Source organism: Panthera pardus, unplaced genomic scaffold (genome assembly GCF_024362965.1).
Source record: "Panthera pardus isolate Hobbes unplaced genomic scaffold, ASM2436296v1 HiC_scaffold_20, whole genome shotgun sequence".
Lineage (NCBI taxonomy): Eukaryota > Metazoa > Chordata > Mammalia > Carnivora > Felidae > Panthera > Panthera pardus.
Window position 1 is genome coordinate 10,143,443 of NW_026526766.1, and position 21,343 is coordinate 10,164,785.

Sequence of the window (21,343 nt, forward strand, 5' to 3'; positions counted from 1 at the left end):
ACTCACACCGTAGATGAATAAAGCACTTAAGACGAGCAGCTGGCAGGTGCTCCCTAGAAGGGGAGAGAGAGGCACCCTGGTTTAATGTGGACTAACTTGCCCTAAGGCTGGCTTGACTCAGCTCCTAGTTTACCTTCAAGCACCCCGTCATTTTGTCGTGTGACACATGGGATTTAGCCAGAAGGAGCTGGCTGATTTTTACTCTCTCATGTGAAAAAATAATCGTGTGCCGCTTTGCTACAGGTCCTCTCAGGATAGTCTCTGGGAGTTGAGCTAGAATCTAACACGTTCTGACACTTTCGCCAGACGGGGGCCCCACAGACAGGAGCACAGAGGAAGCAAAAGGGAGTGCTGGGAGCAGGATGTAGGATCTTAACCAGTTTCTCCCATCAGCCCCCTGACCACGCTTGCCCCACCAAAATAAATATTTCTTGCTCCAGAAGATTATATCGAGGATCAAACATACCTGCACTAGCCTTTGAGTTCGCTGTCTTACAGATCATTCCATTTTGCTGGCCATTGTCAAAAGAAGTCCATGATTTTGATGATCTGTGGAGGTTAAATCACATGCTGTAAAGGCACCATATCTTAAGGCGAGTTTTGCTCAATTGGGCCATTCAACCTGGAGAAGTAACAGCTGAAAGATAGATTTTGTAGCACCTTTGGCTCCCAGGGGATCTGTTCTCATTGCTGTTTGTTAAATATATGCAGATTGGCTTTTGAGATGAAGATACCTTGGAAAATACATTTGTCCTAGTTAGGCCTAGACATTAGCCCATCACAACACATGAAACGTCCTGGATATGTGTCTTTAGACTCAGGGGCAAATTATTTTGCTCTCCACTCCCTTACTTTCTTCCTTTATGTATACGCTAATGTTTAAATACAATCCTAACAACAAATAGTATGTACTTTTAAATACCCTGGTATGTAACTATGTCACTGAAATACACATTAGTCCGGCTAATATAAGGAATTTTTTTCCCCATCAAAGATTCTCATCCCCAAAGTGCCCTACAGAAATAAAGATGAGTTGGGGGTTTTTTCAGTTTTAAATACCTCTGTCTCCTGGGATCCATTCAAGGTCGGCAGCTGATATTAGCTCCTATCCCCCAGGCCAAGAGGATTAGCACTCTCCCTTCCAGACCTATTCTGGCATTGGGAGCTCTTTCTGCATCCTTGTCATGTAGAGGCTTTTATTTGCTTACTTTCTCTTCCACCTTCCTAAGTGTATTTTCTGACTTAAACAGCCGTCTTTGCTTTCACTATCTTTGAAGAATGGACACAGCAAGAGAAGTGATCTGTGTGGGCACCACCAGATAGTATTGTTGGAAAACTCAGTTTTTAAAACCCCTAAGCAAGAATGCAAAGTCTACCAAGCTTAATTAACAGTAGTAATAATAGCTCCCACTTATCGAGTGCTTTCTCTACGTCAGGTCTGGGGCTGAGTATTTTACTTATTCCCCACACGGTAGATTGTTTGTTACTTTATTCTTTTTAAAAAAAATTTTTTTTTTAATGTTTATTTATTTTTGAGAGAGTGAGACGGAGCATGAGCAGGGGAGGGCCAGAGAGAGGGAGACACAGAATCAGAAGCAAGCTCCAGGCTCTGAGCTGTCAGCACAGAGCCAGACGTGGGGCTCGAACCCACGGACCGTGAGAACATGACCTGAGCCGAAGTCGTACGCCCAACCGACTGAGCCACCCAGGCGCCACTCATTGTTACCTTATTCTTGAATGGGATCCTCCATTATAATCCCTGTTTATCTTGGACTCGTGGACAGGTAAGTTGGACAATTGCATACAGAAAACGTTCTCTTACACAAAATAGGCTCTCGCCAAGTATCAGTTGAAGAATTCAAAGAATGGATGGAGGGGCTGAATTTAACTCTATTCTTAAGCAACAAATTCTCCATATTTCTCGAGGAGTGCCCCCTTTCACTGATACCTTGATTCCTGATCCGTGTGCTATCAAGTGGCTTTTACATCCAGTTTCTATCTTTCCAGATCCTCTTTCCACCAGTAGAAATGACATAAACGAAGATCATCTCCTTAGTTTATTTTTTTTTCTAGAGCCCTCAGCATGCTACAATAACCTGACAAAGCTTTATCTTGTGTTCATTTCACAATACATTTCATGCAGTTCACAGCTGTGATTTGGGTTTACATCGAAATGACGCATGTTTCAATTCAGCCATGTGAAAAGAATTAATTCTTAATGGAGTTTGTCTCTGAAAACCGTCCAAGCTTAAATAAGCATGTGAGCAGTTCACTCTATTCTCAAGTGCAGTCTCTCTCAAATATGCAAGAAGGATTTTTAGCATAAGAATATAAGGTCCCTGTTCCGAGTCCATTTGCAACTAAACCATTTCCTTTAGGCTTTACATATCCTGAGGAATCCTCTTTCACAAAACTGCATTCAAGTATACTATTTTATCGGACATTCCGGGTTGAGTTGAGGAACGAGGCTGACCTTCAGCCTTACATCCCCAAATAACATCTTCCAGTGGACCCGGCTTTTCCCAAGACTATTCTTAGCATCAGACTCTCTTTTACAATACACATTCAGCACTAAAGCCACAGAGTAGAGCTATTTGGCATTTTCCAATGAAGTGCAAGAAATTAAATAAGTTATGTGGTTTGTTTTTTTTTTATTATTGCCAAGGTATAGAATCAAGCACAGTCACTTTGTGAAACAGAAGGAAAGGGGGGTATACACAGGTCGTGACCTCTCCTCGCGAGGGGGAGGGGCGTGTGGGGGAGGGGCAGATGCACAGAAAACGTCACCTGGTCCCCACCCGGCAGGTAAGCCCTTTAAGAGGATGTGTTGAGTATCCTGGAGTCCGAGGAGTCGGACCGCTCGTCGTAGTCGTCCTCGGTGTAGATGGACTGCTTGGCCACGATCGGACAGCCGTCGTCGGGGATGGAGATGCGGGGGTCCTCGGGGGCGCGCGCGGGGAGGACAGGCGAGCTCCGGAAGACGCCGGCTGAGTTAGTGGGGAAGGGGCCCACGTACTGGGACCTCAGCTGGTACTGCTGCTGCAGCGTCATCGTGTTCCACAGGGTGACGTCGTTGGGCAAAAAGGGGCTGGACTGGTTCCTCGCCAAGGTATTCCTCAGCATCAGCGGGTAGCGGGGCGGCTGGGGGAAGGGGTGCTGCAGGGGGACCGCCAAGGGGTTGGGGACAACGTTACTGGAGTCGGCGGAAAACCTCAGCGTGTCCGGGACCCTGAAGGCCGAGCCCACGGACCACTTGGACGAGGAGATGGGGTAGGAGCTCAGGCTGTGTTCGAAGATGTGGCCGTTGGAGGGCAGCACCAGCCCCTCGGGCTCGGCCGCAGTTCTGTCTGCCGCCGCGGAGACGGACGAGCGGCTGGACAGAAGGACCTCCACGGCGCTCACCAGGTCGCCCCCGCAGCCCTTCAGGATCAGCTCCAGCACCGTCGGCTTCTGGTTGGGGAATATTTTTTTTAACACTTCCAGGGGCGGTCTGTTGGCTTTCAGGCTGAAGGGCAGGGACACGGTCCCCGAGGGGCCCTCGATCAGCAGGTGGTTCTGCTCCGCGTGGTACTTGGGGCTGTCGGGGCGGCTTTCCGGGTTCCCGCCGTTTTTCTGGACCGCGTAGCTGCCTTCGTCCACCGACACGATCTCGGGGCTCTCGGGGGTGAAGCAGCCCTTACTTTTGGCCACGTCCGGGGAGCTCCTCTGGTCGGCGTCTTTGTCGCTGAAGGTCTCTGTGTTATCAGCCGAGCTGCTGTCCCCCAGTCGTTCTTCAGTCAGATCTGAAAAGCAGAGAACAGCTAAGTTAATCCTTTGCTGGTGTGCATGGAGAGGAGCAATTGGAGAGAGCCCCACACACGCATTTTGGAAGGGAACCACGGCTCGGTGTTTGCTAACACACTTAAAGCCTGCCTGCCTGCTTGCTTGCTTGCTTCCTAAAAAAAGGCTTGAACTCATGACCTTGAGATCAAGAGTCACATGCTCTATGACTGAGCCAGCCAGACACTCCTGTGCAGAAAGCCTTTTAAGAAAAATCCAAACCACCTCATTGGCAAATGGAGGGGAGGGAAGACTAAATAAAAATCTAGAAATTGGAGTGATTTCTCAGACTAAGAATGTGCAGAGAAGCCTTGCCCTAAACACAGAACAGTGATGTGATCCCTATAACCGTTAAAGATGCAGCTGTCATAGCAGTAACCATCTAAATAGGGACGCTCTGTAGTTCTAGGGATAAAAACAGCACAGGGAAGAATAGGAAAATGAGGTTGGGTTTGTCTTCTGGCTACTTTTCTGCAAATGAGGTGGCTGGTGTCATCTACGGACATCATCGGCTGGTACATGACCCCTATATCCATAGAAGGGAATTTTAATATTTTCAATCCATTTCCCACAGGCAGACTTTGTGGTACATGTGTCTTGTGAACCGGTCGTGTATTTCATCAGGTTACCATGTACAATAATTAGTCAATATCATTTCCAAAGTGAAAGAAAGGAGCCACGATACATTGAAATCTTTCTTTAAAAGCCACTGGAGGGACTGACAGACTGGAAGTAGAGGCAAGGCAAAACCAGCTGTGAATTCTGGACAGCGAGGCAGGTTGCATGACAGAAAGAAGGAAATGGCTGGAGAGCTTTGTCAAACTGCACAGGGTTCATGACCCATCAATGAAACAGTGCGCCCATAACTCCAGGACCACAGAGTGCAAGAGGTAAAAATGTTTCACCAACTGTTTTATTAGTAAGGTTCATGGAAAGGATTTGAAGATACCTTCTTGAATTATATTAAAAGGGGTGGGGGGGAGTTTCCTGGGTAAAGCAGAGATTGGCTGTGAACTTAAACCAGGTGCAATTTTAACATTTTGACTTAAGATATTACCCCCCAAAGGGCTAGGATTTCTACGCAGGCAGAAAGGAGTAGGTAAGACTGGTTTGCTTGCTTTGGACATGCCAACAGGCCTCTATAATAAAAGAACATATTCTTTATTAGCACACTATATGCAAGTAGATTTTTATCCTTTTGAAAGCATTTACTGGCTGTCTCTACTCAAAGCCAGTGCAACTGATCTAAAGATGAAAATTATTAATGACCCAGTTGTCAGGTTGTAAACAATCGGTTTGCCTGTGTTTTCTACGGCCTGCCTGAATAGCTTCCTTGTCATTTTCTCTGTGGGCACACCTGATTATCTTTAGAATGCCAGCCAGTGAAATTTCATCACAGCCCTGTCAAAAAATCTATCTCCTTCTATTTGTTGTTGTTTATTTTAAAAGCCTTAAACAAAGGCCCATTTATGAACATTCTTCTAATATGGGATTTACTTCAAGCATAATGGAAAACTAGAAGGTGAGTTCTTCAACAGAGCAATAACTATGCGCCAAGCATAAATGAGCACCTTTTAAAATGTGCTTAAACTGTATCAGTACAACTTTCAGTCCTATGACTGATCTGGTACAAATTCACTTATCCCCAATTTGCATTTCAAGTAAACTACTGCTTTTTCTAAGACAAAATGTGAGGTTTGTATGTGGGGATCATCTGCAGCCCACATATATTATGCCAGCTCTGCTTTCGAGCACAGCTCGGGTTGGGGGGGTGGGGGGAGGTGCAGAAGACCTATCTTTGCAAGAGGAATTTGACATATTCCCTCTCGCAATTCCCCAGGACAGGGGATCCACATGTCCTCTCCTGAGTTAATGTGGTATTTGTTCTTGATCTAAAGAGAAAAACAAGGACAAAAAAGCTTCTGGAGATTCTAATCAGAGAGACCTATGTCAACTTTCCTGACTCATGACCCCATGCATGCCTTTTGGCAGTTAACTCTATTATTAAACCCTTGAAAATGAGTGGACAGGGACAGTATGTCAGCTCTGCACTGAACTGAACACACAATTGGAGTTTGGCCCCTGCCCCGTGGAGCTTAGGAAAACAAGTCAAGTACACTCCCCAGGTAAATATTAAATAATGTTTTAAATACTATATGCCTCTAAGCAGGGTTTTTGAATTTAGCTTTCCTTACCTATCATTATCAGCATCGAGTATTTGTATCCCTGTAATATGCAAGACGCCGAGGGACATAGAAAAAAGGGAGTGAAAAATACCAGGAAGTATAAGACTTGTCCCTGACTGGAGGAACTTATGATCTAGCTGAGCAGATAAAAGGCATGTGCAGGAAGAAAAGCAAACACAGCCAGACAGAACTTGCTTAGTATCAAATATGATACTTACTGTACACAAACATTCACAGTAGCATTATCTGCCATAGCCCAAAGGTAGAAGGAGCCCAAATGTCCACGGAAGGACGAATAGATAAATAAAATGTGGTGCATACGTACAATGCAGTATTATTCAGTCTCAAAATGTAATTCTGACACATGCTACTGTGGGGATGAGCCTTGAAAATATACTAAGTGAAATAAGCCCGTCACAAAAGGACACATATTCTATGGTTCCATTTATACGAGGTACCTGAAATAGACAAATTCAGAGGTAAAAAGTAGAATGGGAGCAGCTGGGTGACTCGGTTAAGCATCCGCGTTTGGCTCAGGTCGTGATCTGAGCATCCAACTTGTGTTCAAGTCACGATCTGATGGCTCCTGAGTTCAAGCCCCCTGTGGGGCTCTGTGCTGACAGCTCAGAGCCTGGAGCCTGCTTTGGATTCTGGGTCTCCCTCTGTCTCTGTCCCTTCGTTGCTCTTGCTCTGTCTCTCTTTCTCAAAAAATATACAAACATTAAAGCAAAAATTTTAGGGGCGCCTGGGTGGCTCAGTCGGTTAAGTGGCCGACTTCGGCTCAGGTCATGATCTCGCGGTCTGTGAGTTCAAGTCCCGCGTCGGGATCTGTGCTGACAGCTCAGAGCCTGGAGCCTGCTTCGGATTCTGTGTCTCCCTCTCTCTCTGACCCTCCCCTGCTCACTCTGTTTCTCTCTCTCAAAAATAAATAAACGTTTAAAAAAATTTTTAAAGAAAGTAGAATAATCGTTACCAGGGCCAGAGGGAAAAGAGGAAATGGGGACATATGGTTTAATAGGTACAGGGTTTCAATTTCAGATGATGAAAAAGTTCTGGAAATGGACACTAGTGTGGTTGCACAACATTATGAATGCACTTAATGTCACTACATTGTAACCCTAAAAAAGGTTAAAAGAGTTAAATCTCACATTATGTGTGTTTTACCACAATAAGAAAAGAGAAAGAATGGGACACACAGTATCAGAGCAGTATAGGAGATGGTGAGATTTAAACAAAAATTTTTTTAACATTTATTCACCTTTGAGAGACAGAGACAGAGCACTAACAGGGGCAGGGCAGACAGAGAGGGAGACACAGAATCCAAAGCAGGCTCCAGGCTCTGAGCTGTCAGCACAGAGCCCGATGTGGGGCTCGAACCCACGAACTACGAGATCGTGACTTGAACGGAAGTTGGACGCTTAACCGACTGAGCCACCCAGGTGCCCCAAGCGTATTCTTTTAAACGACAATTTTTCTCAGGACATCTGTCTGGCTCAGTCCACAAAGCATGTGACTCTTGATCTCTAGGTAGTGTGTTCAAGCCCCACGTTGAGGGTAGAATTTACTTTAAAAAAAAATTTTTTTTAAAAAGATCATTTTTCCCATGCTGGATAAGTTGCAAATGCTGAAAATATTTGTGGAAAATGTCTTGAGGTCTACCACCAAATTCAGTGCTGCACAGAACACGTCAGGCTCCAGAAGAAAGTGAGTCAAGGAGCCGAAGTTCAGTCACAGGAGAGCTAGAGAAGGATGTTCTGGCTCATCTGACCTATCTGCCGTTGTGAAAACGTATTTTTCCCCCCAATCTACTGGATACTGGATGACAGGACTATAAATCTGACAACGCAAAATGCCAGTTTTGTAACTATTTTCCTGTCCTGCAGAAGAGGCCACAATAGCATCTTATATGGGTGCCAGCTCGTTCACCAACTGTGAACCTCCAGACTGCAACAGTCCCTTCCTTTATTTTCTTGTGCCACCCTGTCCCCCTGCTATGGTGACATGCCCCCAGCAGCCTGTGCTTGCTTCCTGTTCCTTCTCAGCCGGGGAGGGGGATTGTGCTGATTCATCCACACACTCTTCTCAGGTTTCTGGGCGGTCAGCCTCCCCAGCTCAGTGCCCAGGCTACGGCCCAGTGGTCAAAAAATAAAACATAAAAAGCTAACAGGATGTCACAGGGATCAAGTCTACAAATTCAAGGCATTCCAACTAACTGGGCTCAGCACTGTTCATATCCTGTTCAAAGGGAAGACAGAAGCCATTGAAGGAAACAAGGTGTGGGACACATCTATGGCCTTCATGCACCTGAGTATTGCGTGAGCAGAATTCCTAACAACAGCCAAAGCTCTTGGGGTTTCAAAAGTGGACAAGGGAAGACTAGGCTCTCACTTTGTGGCACTTCTGTTCACCCAGCAGTAACTTCTCAAGGGCAGAATGGAGCGTCCCTGCACTCCTGTGGCACTGTGGTATCTGGAATTGGTTGTACTGTTGTCCCTAACCTAGATGTATTGTAAATTACCCAGATGTACTGTAAATTACTCTATAAATACAGACTTCCACAAGTAATTATAGAGGGTGAGTTTTGCGGCCCGTGATAAAGTACAACTTAATAACAGGTGTTTCTTTACATCTCTAGGTTTTTTTTTTTCCCTAAACGAACTTTGCAAAATGTTCGTGTTGGCTTAAAACACAAAGGCCTTTCTAGATACGGAAATGTGACACTGCTAACCAACGGAATGGAAAGGGAAATCGTCCCCAAACACTCTACCCTCTTTCTTTTTGAAACTGACACCCTCATTCCTAGAACATGGAGAGTAAGAATATACTCCAACTGATAACATGTCTACCCCTAGTAATAGGGGTACACAAAGCCAAACCTTGTCTTCAAAAAGGAGAAAGAAATCAATTTCATCTGATATTCCAAATTACCTATTGAAAGTGATACAATCTGTTTTTTTTTAATTTTTTAAAAATGTTTATTTATTGTTGAGAAAGAGAGAATGAGCAAGTGAGGGACAGAAAGAGAGGGAGACCCAGAATCCATAGCAGGCTCCAGGCCCTGAGCTGTCAGCACAGACCCTGATGTGGGGCTCGAACCCACAAGCCATGAGATCATGACCTGAGCTGAAGTCGGAGGCTTAAAGGACTGAGCCACCCTGGTACCCTACAATCTGCTGTTTCTAATGCTTAAACATCCAGGTATTTTAAAAATCTTTCTATTCATTCTTCCATGTCATATTTTTCATGATACAGAATTAGTCCTAGGGGCGCCTGGGTGGCTCAGTCAGTTGAGCGTCTGACATCGGCTCAGGTCATGATCTCACAACTTGTGAGTTCCAGCCCTGCTTCAGGCTCTGTGCTAACAGCTCAGAGCCTGGAGCCTGCTTAGTATTCTGTGTCTCCCTCTCTTTCTGCCCTTCCCCTGCTCATGCTCTGTCTCTCTCTCAACAATAAATAAACAGTAAAAAAAAAAAACAAAAAAAAGAATTAGTCCTAACCACCCCTCAACTAAACCATTCACTAAGCTTTAAGTATTTAAAAGAAGTAGATATTCAATTCAGAAGGAAATTTTTTCCATCCGTGATAATGCTACCAACTTCAAAAACTACATAAACCTTAAGATAGCTCCAAGACTTTTTTTTTTCTTTTGCTACAGACTATAACTAGGGAGAGAAACTGAATAGTCACACAAAATTGACTTCCAATCTAAAACTACAGTTTGCAAAAAGTCTTTAGAGGACTTTTTAAATATGAAAATGTAGTTACGTGTTTAAAAAAAAAAAAAACCCTAGGTATTCATTTCAAATATTTGGGGAAGTCTACCATGTACGGGAAATAAACATTCTGCTCAATACACATAAAAATAGAGAGAGACTCTTTCAGACTCTAAGGTGGTGGCTTTATCCATTCTATCCAATTATAGCTACAAAAACAAAAATAGATCTTGAATGAAAACACAAAAACATTGGCATAGAGAGGGATGTTTCCTAGTGCAAAAGTCACCGGACTTTTTTTTTTCTTTTGAAATTATGTCATACATTTTGAAACATGAATTGTACCCCTTGTTCTGTCGACTTGAGCTTGGGGGAGGGGGGACACACCTGTAACTAATTGTTCCCTGAAGGGTCATTTTCCAAGCACACCAGTCTTACAGCAATGACAGAAAAGGAAGGAACCTAGGCTGGACAGGGCTTCTCGAAGAGACCAATGCCCAATCAGAATGCCCAACATATTTTTTTACATTTTCTGTTATTTTTATCTCACACTAGAAGTGCTGCATCATAAAAAAAACAAAAACGAAAAACTGGGTGAAAATCTAAAGTATAGCAGGGAATGAATGTAGGTGGAAAATCATTCCTTTTCTTCTGTGTGTGTGTGGGGGGGGGTGGTATGGATCCTGTGAAAAGTATAGACAGTCATGCTTCGCTTTTTAAAATTCATTAACAACACTAGCTTACTAATGTGTGAAGGAATCAGGATGGTTCCTTGGGATCAATATTTGGGGAAACATTAGGCAGAACTTAAGGAAATAAAGCTTGCAACAGTGGACTTTGTATGTCTTGCAAAAATTTAGTTTCGAACTTTGTTGACTCAGGAACACTTTTCAAGAAGGAGGAAAATTACCTGTAAATCTACCTGTTTATTTGGTACTTGTAAAAATACGGCCAGTGGGGCGCCTGGGTGGCTCAGGTCATGATCTCATGTTTTGTGAGTTCGAGCCCTACGTAGGGCTCTGGCCTGACAGGGAGGAGCCTGCTTGGGATTCTCTTTCTCTCTCAAAAAAAAAATTAATCAGCATTTTTTTAATGTAGCTGTCTACTCATTCATACATCTATTTAACAAAAACCTTAAGTCTCTTACTATGTTCCCAGGCACTGTATTAGGGAAGATTATACAGAGCTGATCAAAACCTTGCCTCTCGGCCACTGAGAGGCTTACAGTTTACTGATTCATCTTCTGTAAAAATTTCCGTCACCTATGCGGTTGGTCACATCTTACACTGAAATGCAGCAAATAACTAAAAGGCCGGTAGCTGGGCAGACTGTGCTGTATCCACGGGGTTCACATTGTTGTAGACATTCACCTGAAGAGACAAAGCTTGCAACAAATACTCATCCCTGAACTAATAAAAGTAATAAACTAAAAGTAATAAACGGTGGGGGGGGCAGAATACCAATCCCCGCTTTGTACAATGTATATCTGCCTAGTCATTGCAATAAAAAGAGAGAGAGAGAGAGAGAGATTAGAGATTCAGTAAAGAACTGACCTTCTGAATGTTCAGTTTTCCATAATACTGTTACTCAGCACTTGACTGTGCTTATTTTTATAGCTATTTAATTATAAAATAAAATGGAAAAAAACTACACATAGTTTTGTTTTCGGTTCCCCTTAGTTTCCTTGGAGAACCCGAGTCTGCAGTACTCAGGCGGTAGATGGACCTGTGACCACCAGCTGTTACTGCTCAGGCCTTGATCTCTGCCTTGAGCCGCCCCCCCTCCCATTCCCCAGTCCCCAGTCCATACCCCAGTGCCCCGCCCACTGCCTCATCTCCTCCCCAGACAAGAAGATCCAGGGACCTGAGAAGCCAGAACAAGTTAAAAAGCCAAAGAAAGGAGGAAAGCCAGAGGGGAGGAAGAGGGGAAGGGAGGAGAAAGGGAGGCAGGGAGGAGGCAAACAGATTTTTGCTGAGCTCCTCCCTCCCAGGAAGAAGTGCAACAGTTCCAGAAAGGGGCTCCAAGTCCTCCAGGGACGTTGATTTATGAAGATTTACTCACTTTCTCTCTGTAAAGCTGTTAGCAGAAAGTGCTGACTGGCTGCAGCAAAGAATTTCTCATCAATGCTCTTTGATTGTATTTTGCAAACAAAATGCCTGTTGCTTGGTAACATTTCACTTGAGCCTGACCTTCCCCGAAAGTTATTGCTATCAGATTCGATTTACACTGTCCTCCTGTGATTACTGTAATCTTTTAAACCCGGGAGTTCATCCATCAGGGAAAAGAAAAGTTGGTTGTGTAAGTCGAGAGCGCGGCTATCGGCCAGATTTATAACCCGGAGGAGTGTGTTGGGGTGGGGGTGGGGGGATCGTTCCCGGGCGGCAGCGGACCTGCCGCTCCCAGACGCGTTTTTCCTGCCAACCCCGTCCTCAGCGCCACAAGACGGACACTCGGGGCCCCGAGGAGAGAAAGAAGCTGCTGGACGCGCAGGAGCGACCCCCACCCGGAGTGGCGCCCTGCGGGGTGATTGGGTGGGTTCGGCCTCGACCTGGGGCCGCCAGACATGCAGGTCGCCCCGTTAAATGTGAACTTCAGATGAATAACCAAGGGTTTTTTAGTCGAAATATGCCCCATGCGATATTTGACATGTTATTTTTTTGTTTGTTTGCCTATTTGCACATTTTTGTGCTACCTCTGACACCCCACCGGAGCTCGGGAGGCAGCGGGGAGGGCGCAGAGGGGCCGCCGGCTTCTCCACCCTGCAGCGCGCCGGCCCGGGAGCGAGCGGGGAGGGAGCCGACCGCGGCGCCCGACCCGCCGCCCGCTGTCTCCCCGGGACCGGGTGCAAGGGGACGGCGGCCCAGTGCCGCCGCGCAAACGCCTTCCCTAGCCTTCCCGCACCGCCGCCCTCGGAGGGGAAAGCCCCAGCCCCGGGCGCCGCCGCGGGCTCCCCGAGTCCCGGACCGCGGCCCAGGGCCACCGCCCGCACTTGCGGCGCTCCCGGGGCAGCGTGCACAGCCCCCGCTTCGCACCCCCTAAACCGGCCCCGGAGTAAGGGCTTGGAAGAGGCCACTGGTACAGGACCAATCCTTCCTCTGCATTGGGTTAGTTTCTGTGTTTCAGAGTGCAACTTGCGTGCAGTCGCGTTCCTCGCCTCAAATCTGGCCTTCTTAACCAGACCCCCGTTTTAAAAAATTCATAGGTACACTTCATGAATGACTTTGAAGTCTTCCCCGCTTTTTTCGTTTGCTTCTAGCCTGTATTTACCAGGGTTTCCCATTCTGGCCTAGACCAGTGATCCAGTAACAATCATACTTGCAGGTGCCTCTGTCTCTTAAAAAAAAAAAAAAAAAAATTAAAGTCAAATTAAAAATTAGGAAGCACTGGACAGGACCCAACCAAGCTGGAGCAGAAAAGCACAGAGCCTGCATTAAGTTGCTAGGAGGTGCTCCGCAGGAGGTAAAATTAAATAAAGGCAGTTTTCCAAAATCTCCTTACTTCTTTCCCTGTAAGTCTCTTTGCTCCTTTTCAGGAGAAACACCCAGGAAAGGAGCTCCTACTTTCCTATATGATTCTGTTCTTCTATTCGTAACCAAATAAGCTGGCTTTCTGTTTCTTTCTTTTTCCTTTAAGAACATTTTAAAGAACTTGTGTGCATATTTATTTTGTAGATAAATGTAGGAAGAATCTATAACTACAGGTCTTTCCTTGCACAGTGGGGAGGAGACCGAGGACACACTCCCAGAGGAAAGCCGGGGGTGGGGGGGGGGGGAGGGATGAGAACACAGGAATGTAACTTTAGCTCCTCACCTTGGTTGTGACCCTTAACTTTCCTCAGCTCTTGAGCCCACGTCCTGAAAGGCTGGCTTGGCTGGTTGAAGCTGCTGACTCAGATACACTAAGAGCTGAAAGATGTTCACACTTCCCATGATATTTTCATGGGGGGAGGGGAGAGAGTGAGGAGGGAACTTAGGAAAATAAGCAAGTCAATGGTATAAAGAAGCCTGAATTCGAATTTGGGGCTCAATCAAAATCTAATAATATCAGACCAGCCATAGACGATAATCAAGCAGCAAGGGAGGAAAAAAGAATGCTTCAATCCGTAACTAGAATTAATAACATTAGGGTATGAAACGTCTCCTTAAAACCACCACCACATTGAAAGGAATGCTCCATGAAATACACCGTTAGATAAAATAACCCCTATTCCTCCTAAGAATCTGATGCAGGATTTTGGGAAAGATTTCTTCGAGCAACAAAACCGAGTCTGGGGGTTAACCTGTCACTCCCCTAACAGGGTGTGTTTTCTCCAATGGGTGCCCAGCAAAGGTACCCTTCTCTCTCTCAGGCCAGCGCTTTTCTCAAGGATTTCTGGAGAGGGAAAAAGATTCCTGAGTTTGTGCACCTGTGTTTGTATCCAACAACAACAAAAAAAAAACGTCTGTCTCCATAGCTGTGTACCAAAGAGGCCCTTTGCAAAACGAAGCGCGTTTTTGACACCGGTAGCACAAAGAAACAAATCTCGGTAATGTGTCAGCAGATATTTACATTCCTAATGGTCTGTGAACTTCTTGTCCGTGTGGACACGTGGATGTACTATTCCAACAGACCTTCACCTACCTCTCTAAACCGTAGTGAGCTACTCGTACAGGAGTATCGGATGTGCTTCTCAATGCTCATGGCATGTTACATACAAACACAGTACAAGAATAATTGCAAAAAGGTATAATACAGACAGCCAGAGCAATCACATCTAGACAGTTTTCCCTAACTTAAACCCCAAAGAGCCTTTCTCCACAAAAAGCACTGCATAGAACTGACCCACTTGTGTGCAAGACTTCCTAATGGGAAATAATTATCTGTTCTTTTCCTGCCTCCTCCCACCACTGGATTGGTGGTTGGCTTTTTTTTTTTTTTTTTTAAGAACGGAATTATGGGGTTGAACCAATTGAAAGAAGACAACAAAAGTTGTATAAATGAACTTGCAAGGTATGTGATGTGACCAGCTGGAAACTGAGCTTTTGGTCCCTGATGGCTCACCAACACACCCCCCCCCCCGCCCCCCGCCCCTGCGCCATCACTCTGACCTCTCCTTGTGGTAAATCCTAGTCTCCTTTTCAATTATTTGTTTTCAACTTGGAAGGCTCAGGCTATCCCGGAATAATTGGTATGAAGTAAGAGAGAGAGCACCAAGTCTGGTTTGTCCAGTTGAAATCTGTCTCCCTCTTTTATTCCCCCACAGCACACTGCCACAGCTGCTACCCCGCCCTCCTTCCCCCCTTCCGGCTGGCTCTCCCTCCCCCTCCTGCCCTGGCTGTTTTGGTTTGGGGACTCTTCAGAGACCCTGAACTTTGGCTATCCCAAGGGATGGTTTGAAGAGCACAGGATGTGAAAGAATCTCCTGGACAAAGACTCCAGAAGCCAATGCCCTTGGGGTGCCGTCGGGCAGATGGCCCCTGCAAAATGCTACTACCCCCTCCCCAGAAACTCCAACTCCTGCTCTGGTGCTGGGGAGATGAAGACTGGGAAACTGGAAACGGAAAGGCTAAGCAGAGTCAGTGGCATGGATCAGCTTCTAGAACCCAGACAAAGCTCTTCTAGTTACTAACTTGTCCTAACTTAAAGGAGAAAAGCAAAAAGGATGTTCTTTCTCCCTACCTCCTCTTCCTCTGTGGTAAATCTATAAATACAAAGAGATCGGGTGGGACAAAAGCGAGTAGGGACGGGGGGGGGGGGGGGGGGGGGGGGGGGGCTCATTACTCCGAGACAGGCGTATACCCAACCTACTTTGGATTAAATGTCCACAAAACCCACGTTCAGCAAACTGTCCTCTGTTCAGAAAACGCCCAGTCTTACTCTTCACATAACATGTTCTCAGAGCTTCAGGCCTGCACATCATAACTGAGCAACGGGGACAGCCGAACTGGGCCATCCAGGCTGCCTACCAACCCACCCCAAAATGAGTGAGTCTGTATTTTCCAGCTGCACCGAGCAGTCCAGTGGTCCTGAAAGCATCTCTCCAGAAGCCAGGGGTAATGTCTTTTTTGGCGGTGGGGTGGTCATAAGCTCTATCAGTTCTCCCTACAGGAGGGTGCTGGGACTTCCAGGGCCTTCCCTCTCCCAAGTCCAGCACAGCCCCTACTCCCCTTCCTAGGAAGATGGGCTTTTTTCCTGTATATATTTGCCCCAGTCCCAGTCCGAGGGAAACGTCAAACACACATCCACTCAAATCTAAGAGCCTAAAATCAAAGCGGCACTTGGGCTGGGCAGGACAGCAAGCTAGAGACTCCCCAGGAGCAAAGACACTCAACTGAGGCCTGGAGGAAGGAAACGGAAGTGGGGAGGTGGGGTGGGGGCGTATGACCACCTCCGGGACACTGGGTAGACCCATCCTCTCTACAGACCCAAGAGAGGAAAGGGGAGGTGACAGAGCCTTTGCTCCAAATCCGTGGCTTAGCAGCATGGGGCCCAGAACCTGGGAAAGGGCTGGGCAGAGGCATCCTTCTCCATTGGAGGTCAGGTTCTGAGACACAGATGAGGGCGGCCGGGGAGCGGTGTTTAAAGGATTTGAGCAGCTCTGCAAAAGCTGGGTGCGCCAGATTCTGGGTCCCCGCTACGAATTCGGGAACGTTTCCGGCTCTTTTTAACTAGGCTTGTAAATGAGGCTTCTTCAACAAATTGCAAGAAGCTGGAAGCCACCGTGCGCTACTGGAAAGGCTTCGGGTCCGCTCCAATCCCTTGAGTCCGAGAAGCAAGCCCAGCTCGGACTCAGCCAAGCCCTGGCTTAGACTAGTCACCTGCACCTACCTGTTCCAACCTCCAAAGACAAGGCTCCCTAAGCCCGCAGCCAGAAAAGCCGGGCCACGCGATGGGGTGTGTGCCCGCGTGGGTTTTAATTTGGTCCTGTTTCGAGCTCTTTATTTACCGGCTGAAGCAGCCACGTCCCCCTTTTTACCTGGGGAAGGTATTTGGCAAGCCCAATGCACGGTCCCGCCGTTTGGCTCGCCGGCGCCGCGCCTGTGCTCTACCTGCTCCGGGTCCGGACTGAAAACCAGCCCGCGCCGGGAGAGTGTGAACCGGCTTGGCGGGACTTTGAAGGGAAGGCCCGAACCCCTGCCTCGGGGCCTCCCGGGCCAAACCGCGGCGGCCGCTCCCAAGTTTTCGCCCACGCGCCGCGCCCGGCTCCCGCACCGCAAGACGCTCGTACCTGGCTTGGCGAGGGGCGCCTGCAACGCCCCGGGCTGGGACTCGGCGGCCCAGCGCAGCGCGGCGGCCGCAGCCAACTCGGCTGCGGGGCGCGGCGGCGGCGGCGGCGGCGGCGCCTGAGAAGGCTGCGAGGTCGGCGGCGGCTGCGGGGCGGCGGCGGAGTCCCCCGGCGGCGGGGGTCCCGGCAGGGCGCGCAGGGAGTCCGGGATGAGGCTCTCGAGGCTCTCGTTGGCCTGCTGCCTGCGCAGCGCCACCTGCGCTGCCATGACCCGCTGCCGCTCGATGATGAGGATGCACTTCTCACAGGTGCAGTCCTTGAAGCGGCAGTAGCGCTTGTGGCCCTTGAGCCAGGACAGCACGCCGTGGTTGCGGCAACGCGCGCACTTGGGCGTGCGCTGCAGGGGCGCCCGCGGCGGCTGCGACACCGGGCCGCCCATGTACAGGTAGGGGGAGCCGTAGCCGTTCATGTCCCGGACTCCAGGAAGAGCAGGCGGGCTGGCGGCGGCAGCGGGCCAGGGGGCGCTGGACGGCGGGGCAGAGAGGCCCGCTCTCGGGCGGCCTCCGGGCGGCGCGGTCCTCGGTCCCGCAGCCCCGGCGGCCGCGTGCGCTCCGGGATGGCGGGAGGTGCAGCGGCCGTCTTCAAGGATCCCGCGACGCCCGCACCCTCAGCCTCCCTCCGGTGCTCCGCAATCCCACGCGCGTCGCGTCGCTCTGCCAGAGGCTGCTTCGGCTGGCACGTCCTTCCTCGCAGAGGCGTTGCGGCGGCTGCAAAGAGCCGGCGAGAGCTCTGGTTAAGGTCTGAGCCAGCTCGTCTGCAGCTCCCCGCGCGCGCCGGGCGGCCCCCAGCACCTCCTCCGCCGCCCTCCCCCCCTCCACTCCTCCTCCCTCCCACTGTCACCCCCACCCCTAGGGTCCCGATCTCCTTGCACTCCCCACTCCCCACCCCACCCCCACGCCTTCCTCTTTCCTTCCCGCTCGCGCCCCCAGAGTCCCTGCACTTCACCTTCCTTGCACCTGCAGCCAGGCCACTCTGGCGGGGGCGCTCACGCCCCCTACTCCAAGCTCCCTCCGCTCGGCCGGACTGCGGCGCTCCGGGACGCGGCGGTGCACGCGGGGCGGGGAAGAGGAGGGCCGGCGGGGGTGCGGGTGGAGGTGCCCGTAGGCCAGTGAGCTGGCCGCTCCCCTTCTCTCTCCTCCCTCCCTGCAGGCCTGATTTGTCGGCACCGAGCCCGAGGCCACTTTCATCCCCACACTTGGCGGCCGAAATGGCTCGGCCAGATCCGAAGCCTACCCGAGCCTTGCGGGTGCACTTGGTACCCAGCAGGAGCCGAGAGGGTTTCACTTAGGGCGAGCCAGGCCCTGCGGCCACTGGCGGGTGCAGTTGGGGTAGGGCAGTGCCACTGGTTCGGGGAAATTTTGACTTTCTTGATTTCCTTTGCAACATTTCTTTTTCTTTTGCTGCTGTAGAACAAAATGTATGTTTATGAAAACCTGCTGGCCCGAGGATGACAACCCATCTTGCGGGCTATTTCAAGGGGGAAAAAAGACCGCCCTCTCTGGCCTTGAGTTGCTCTACTCCCCCAACCCATGTTTTAATAATAATAGTAATTTTAGAAAAAAAAAAAAAAGTTTCAGTCCTGAAAAGCCAGGAAGTGCTCATGTGGAGGATCTGCTTACGTGCGGGATCTAACTTTCTCTCAGCGGACGGAGGAGCCACGTTAGCACCCCACGAGCTGCCGGATGTGACGACGATCTCCACTCTGTTCTGCCCAACAGTCATTACCGCACCATCAAACGGAGGTCTGGAGTCGGCCAGTTCAAAGGCCCACAGACTCAGTGACTGAATTATGGATGAGGGATGGGGCCATTCCTGCCCTCCCCCCACCCCCCAGCGTCTTTGGGTAGGCGTGGAAGAGCGCCCTTGCACCAGATGACGGAAGCAAACTTTGTTCAAACTGTTAGCGGCGTGTCTCTAATCTCGGAGTACCGTTTGGCCTAATGCAGACTCCCGCTGGAAGTGCGCCGCGAAGACTAAGCAAACACACACGCACACACGCACACACATGCACACACACAACGCAAGAAAACAAAGAAACAAGCAAAAACGGGAGGACACAACGGTGCAGGGTAGCACAATGGTTCAGTGCAAAGCGGGGGAGATGGCATTCCCGGAGCCTTCGTTCCGCGGGCTCCTGAGAGGACACTGAGCTCGTCTCTTGGAGGTCTGGGCGAATCGAATTCGAGAAGAGTCCGCAAGAATGGCCAACCCTTGGGCTGCACAGCGCCCCTTGTCCTCCTGGGAAGCCGTTTTTCTCTGCACTCCCCTGGAAGCAAGTAACAGGAAAACGTCCCTCTGTGTTTGCTGTGAATTCAAATAAAGCATCGCCAGGCGTTCTGGCGGCAACCCTCCGCCAGATTTCGGGAAGGGAGGAGGATTAAAAAGGGAACCTGGTGTCCCTTGAAGTCCTACGCGCCCCCTTTGTCAGACTAGTCCGGGGGGTGGGGATCACTGGATGTTGGCCTGGTGGGGGGGGGCAGGAAACCTGTGAGGGACAGTGCTACCCCTGGGCCAAACTTGGGTCAGTACAGACTCCCTCAGTGTCCCCTCTCATTCCCCCTCATCCACCCCCACCCTCAACCCCTCTTCTCCCGACCTCTGTTAGGAAAACAAGCCCTAAACAGAACTGGAGGGAACTTCCTACACTTTCGGGATCGGAGGCAGAGGTCACCGGCACCCCCCGCCCCCCCACACACACCCCACGGCCTGAGACTGGGAAGTGGGAATTGTTGGCCAGTCCCTTCACATAAAGACAGACAAGAAGGGCCCAGAATGACACTGAATCTGGGAACTTTCGCGGGGAAATCTCTAGATCTCTTGGGAAAGGGAAGACCACGGACTTTTTTTTTCCTTTTTTCTTTTTTTTGTCAGACGCATGCCTCCCAATTTTCTCCTAATGGTCAGCGAAACTGAGGAATTTAAGTGACTTGGGAGTAAAGAATTTTTTTTAAGGAAAAGAACAGATCTCAAAACGGGTTTGGGGGGCATTCCCACTACTAAGGCGACCTCCTTTCCTCCTCCACTCACCTAGCCATCCTATCCCTTTGCCACTCAAACAGTCTGGCATTATTTGGGCCGGGGCCCCATTTCACTCCAGTGCACATCGGGGGCTGAGATCTAAATACTCATTTGATATAGCGCAATAATCCTTTTCTCATATTTGATGGGAATGTTTTCCATATCCCAGTATTTGACAACATCTCCCTATAGGAACAGGTTTGTATTTATGTTGGTAAAATGTCCCCTGCCTCAAAGTCTATTGTAACCCAACACCTGACAACCCCGAGTCCCATTTCTGTTTGCAGAAAGGGTTTATTCAAGCACATAATGGGATCCCAGCAGAAAGCCTTCCTGAACAAGGGGCTATGGTAAACTTCACCACATGAACTCCGTTTCCAGGGCTATTAAGCTTTTAATTGGAAAATAGCAGAGGAAATTTCAAGGTGACTATAACGTGTTAGCAGTTAGTGCGGAGAAGAAAAGCCCAAGCGGGGATGAATGTAGAAAGCATATGGTCCGAATCACGTTTAGAAGGAGCGGCCTGCTTCTACTAAGTCCCCGCCACTTACACACTTATGGGAAAAAGCATCAAAGAAATTGCAAAGGGAGGGAGGAGGATTATGAGTAAATGTAACCTCACTAGATTGGATCCACTCAGGTTCTCTGGGTGATGGTGTGTGCGCTCAGACCACAATTAACTAGGTAGAATTGTGACAGGTATTAACAGCGAAAGGGTGAAAGATAATGTGTGTATGTGGTTGTTCTCTTAGCTTACAATTTCATGGCGTGAACACATTTAAAAGCTGGGGCTGCAGATGTGCCAGCTGAGAAGCCGAGGATGTTCTGCCTCCAAATCCAGGAGTCCTGGTAGATGTTCCTCCCCGCAAAAGAAAAAAAAAAAAATCAAAAAACAAATTAAAAAACCCACAAAAACAAAAAACAAACACAAAAACCACCCACTTATCAAAAGGGCAGTTTCACATTGTCCCGGATGTATAATGCATCAGGAAATTTTCTGCTTTGCTGGATTCTCATGGAGGAGGAGGTCAGGGTTCCTATTTTGCCGTTTTTTAATCGCGACCATGGTGACGCTGGAGGCCAGGGCTTGCAAAGCCCCGAAAATGCAAGAAAACGAGCCCCCTCTGCCCGCGCGTGAACTTCTCATCTCTCATCCTGTCCCTGCCTCTAGGCATCTCCCTTTGGCCAGCTTCAAATTGAAAGTGGGGGACGAATGTCTGGGGAGGCGGTGGGGCAACCAGCAACCAATTTCTTGAGGTGACAATAATGCTCTTGTTCTCCCTCAATTAATTGGGGAAGAGACTCCTGCGCACCTCCCATAGCATCCCCGTAGCCGCCCTCTG

At 48.9% G+C, this 21,343-nt stretch overlaps 1 protein-coding gene across 1 annotated transcript; it reads right to left on the bottom strand.

Annotated features, from left to right (window-relative positions):
- Positions 1-2,044: 2,044 nt before the first annotated feature.
- Positions 2,045-17,684, bottom strand: DMRT3 (doublesex and mab-3 related transcription factor 3). Its single transcript, XM_019463670.2, has 2 exons — positions 16,926-17,684; positions 2,045-3,782 (listed from the first exon to the last, which is right to left on the bottom strand). The coding sequence occupies exons 1-2, from the start codon at positions 17,389-17,391 to the stop codon at positions 2,815-2,817; spliced, it is 1,434 nt and encodes a 477-aa protein (XP_019319215.2). The 5' UTR covers positions 17,392-17,684; the 3' UTR covers positions 2,045-2,814.
- Between the last annotated feature and the right edge of the window lie 3,659 nt (positions 17,685-21,343).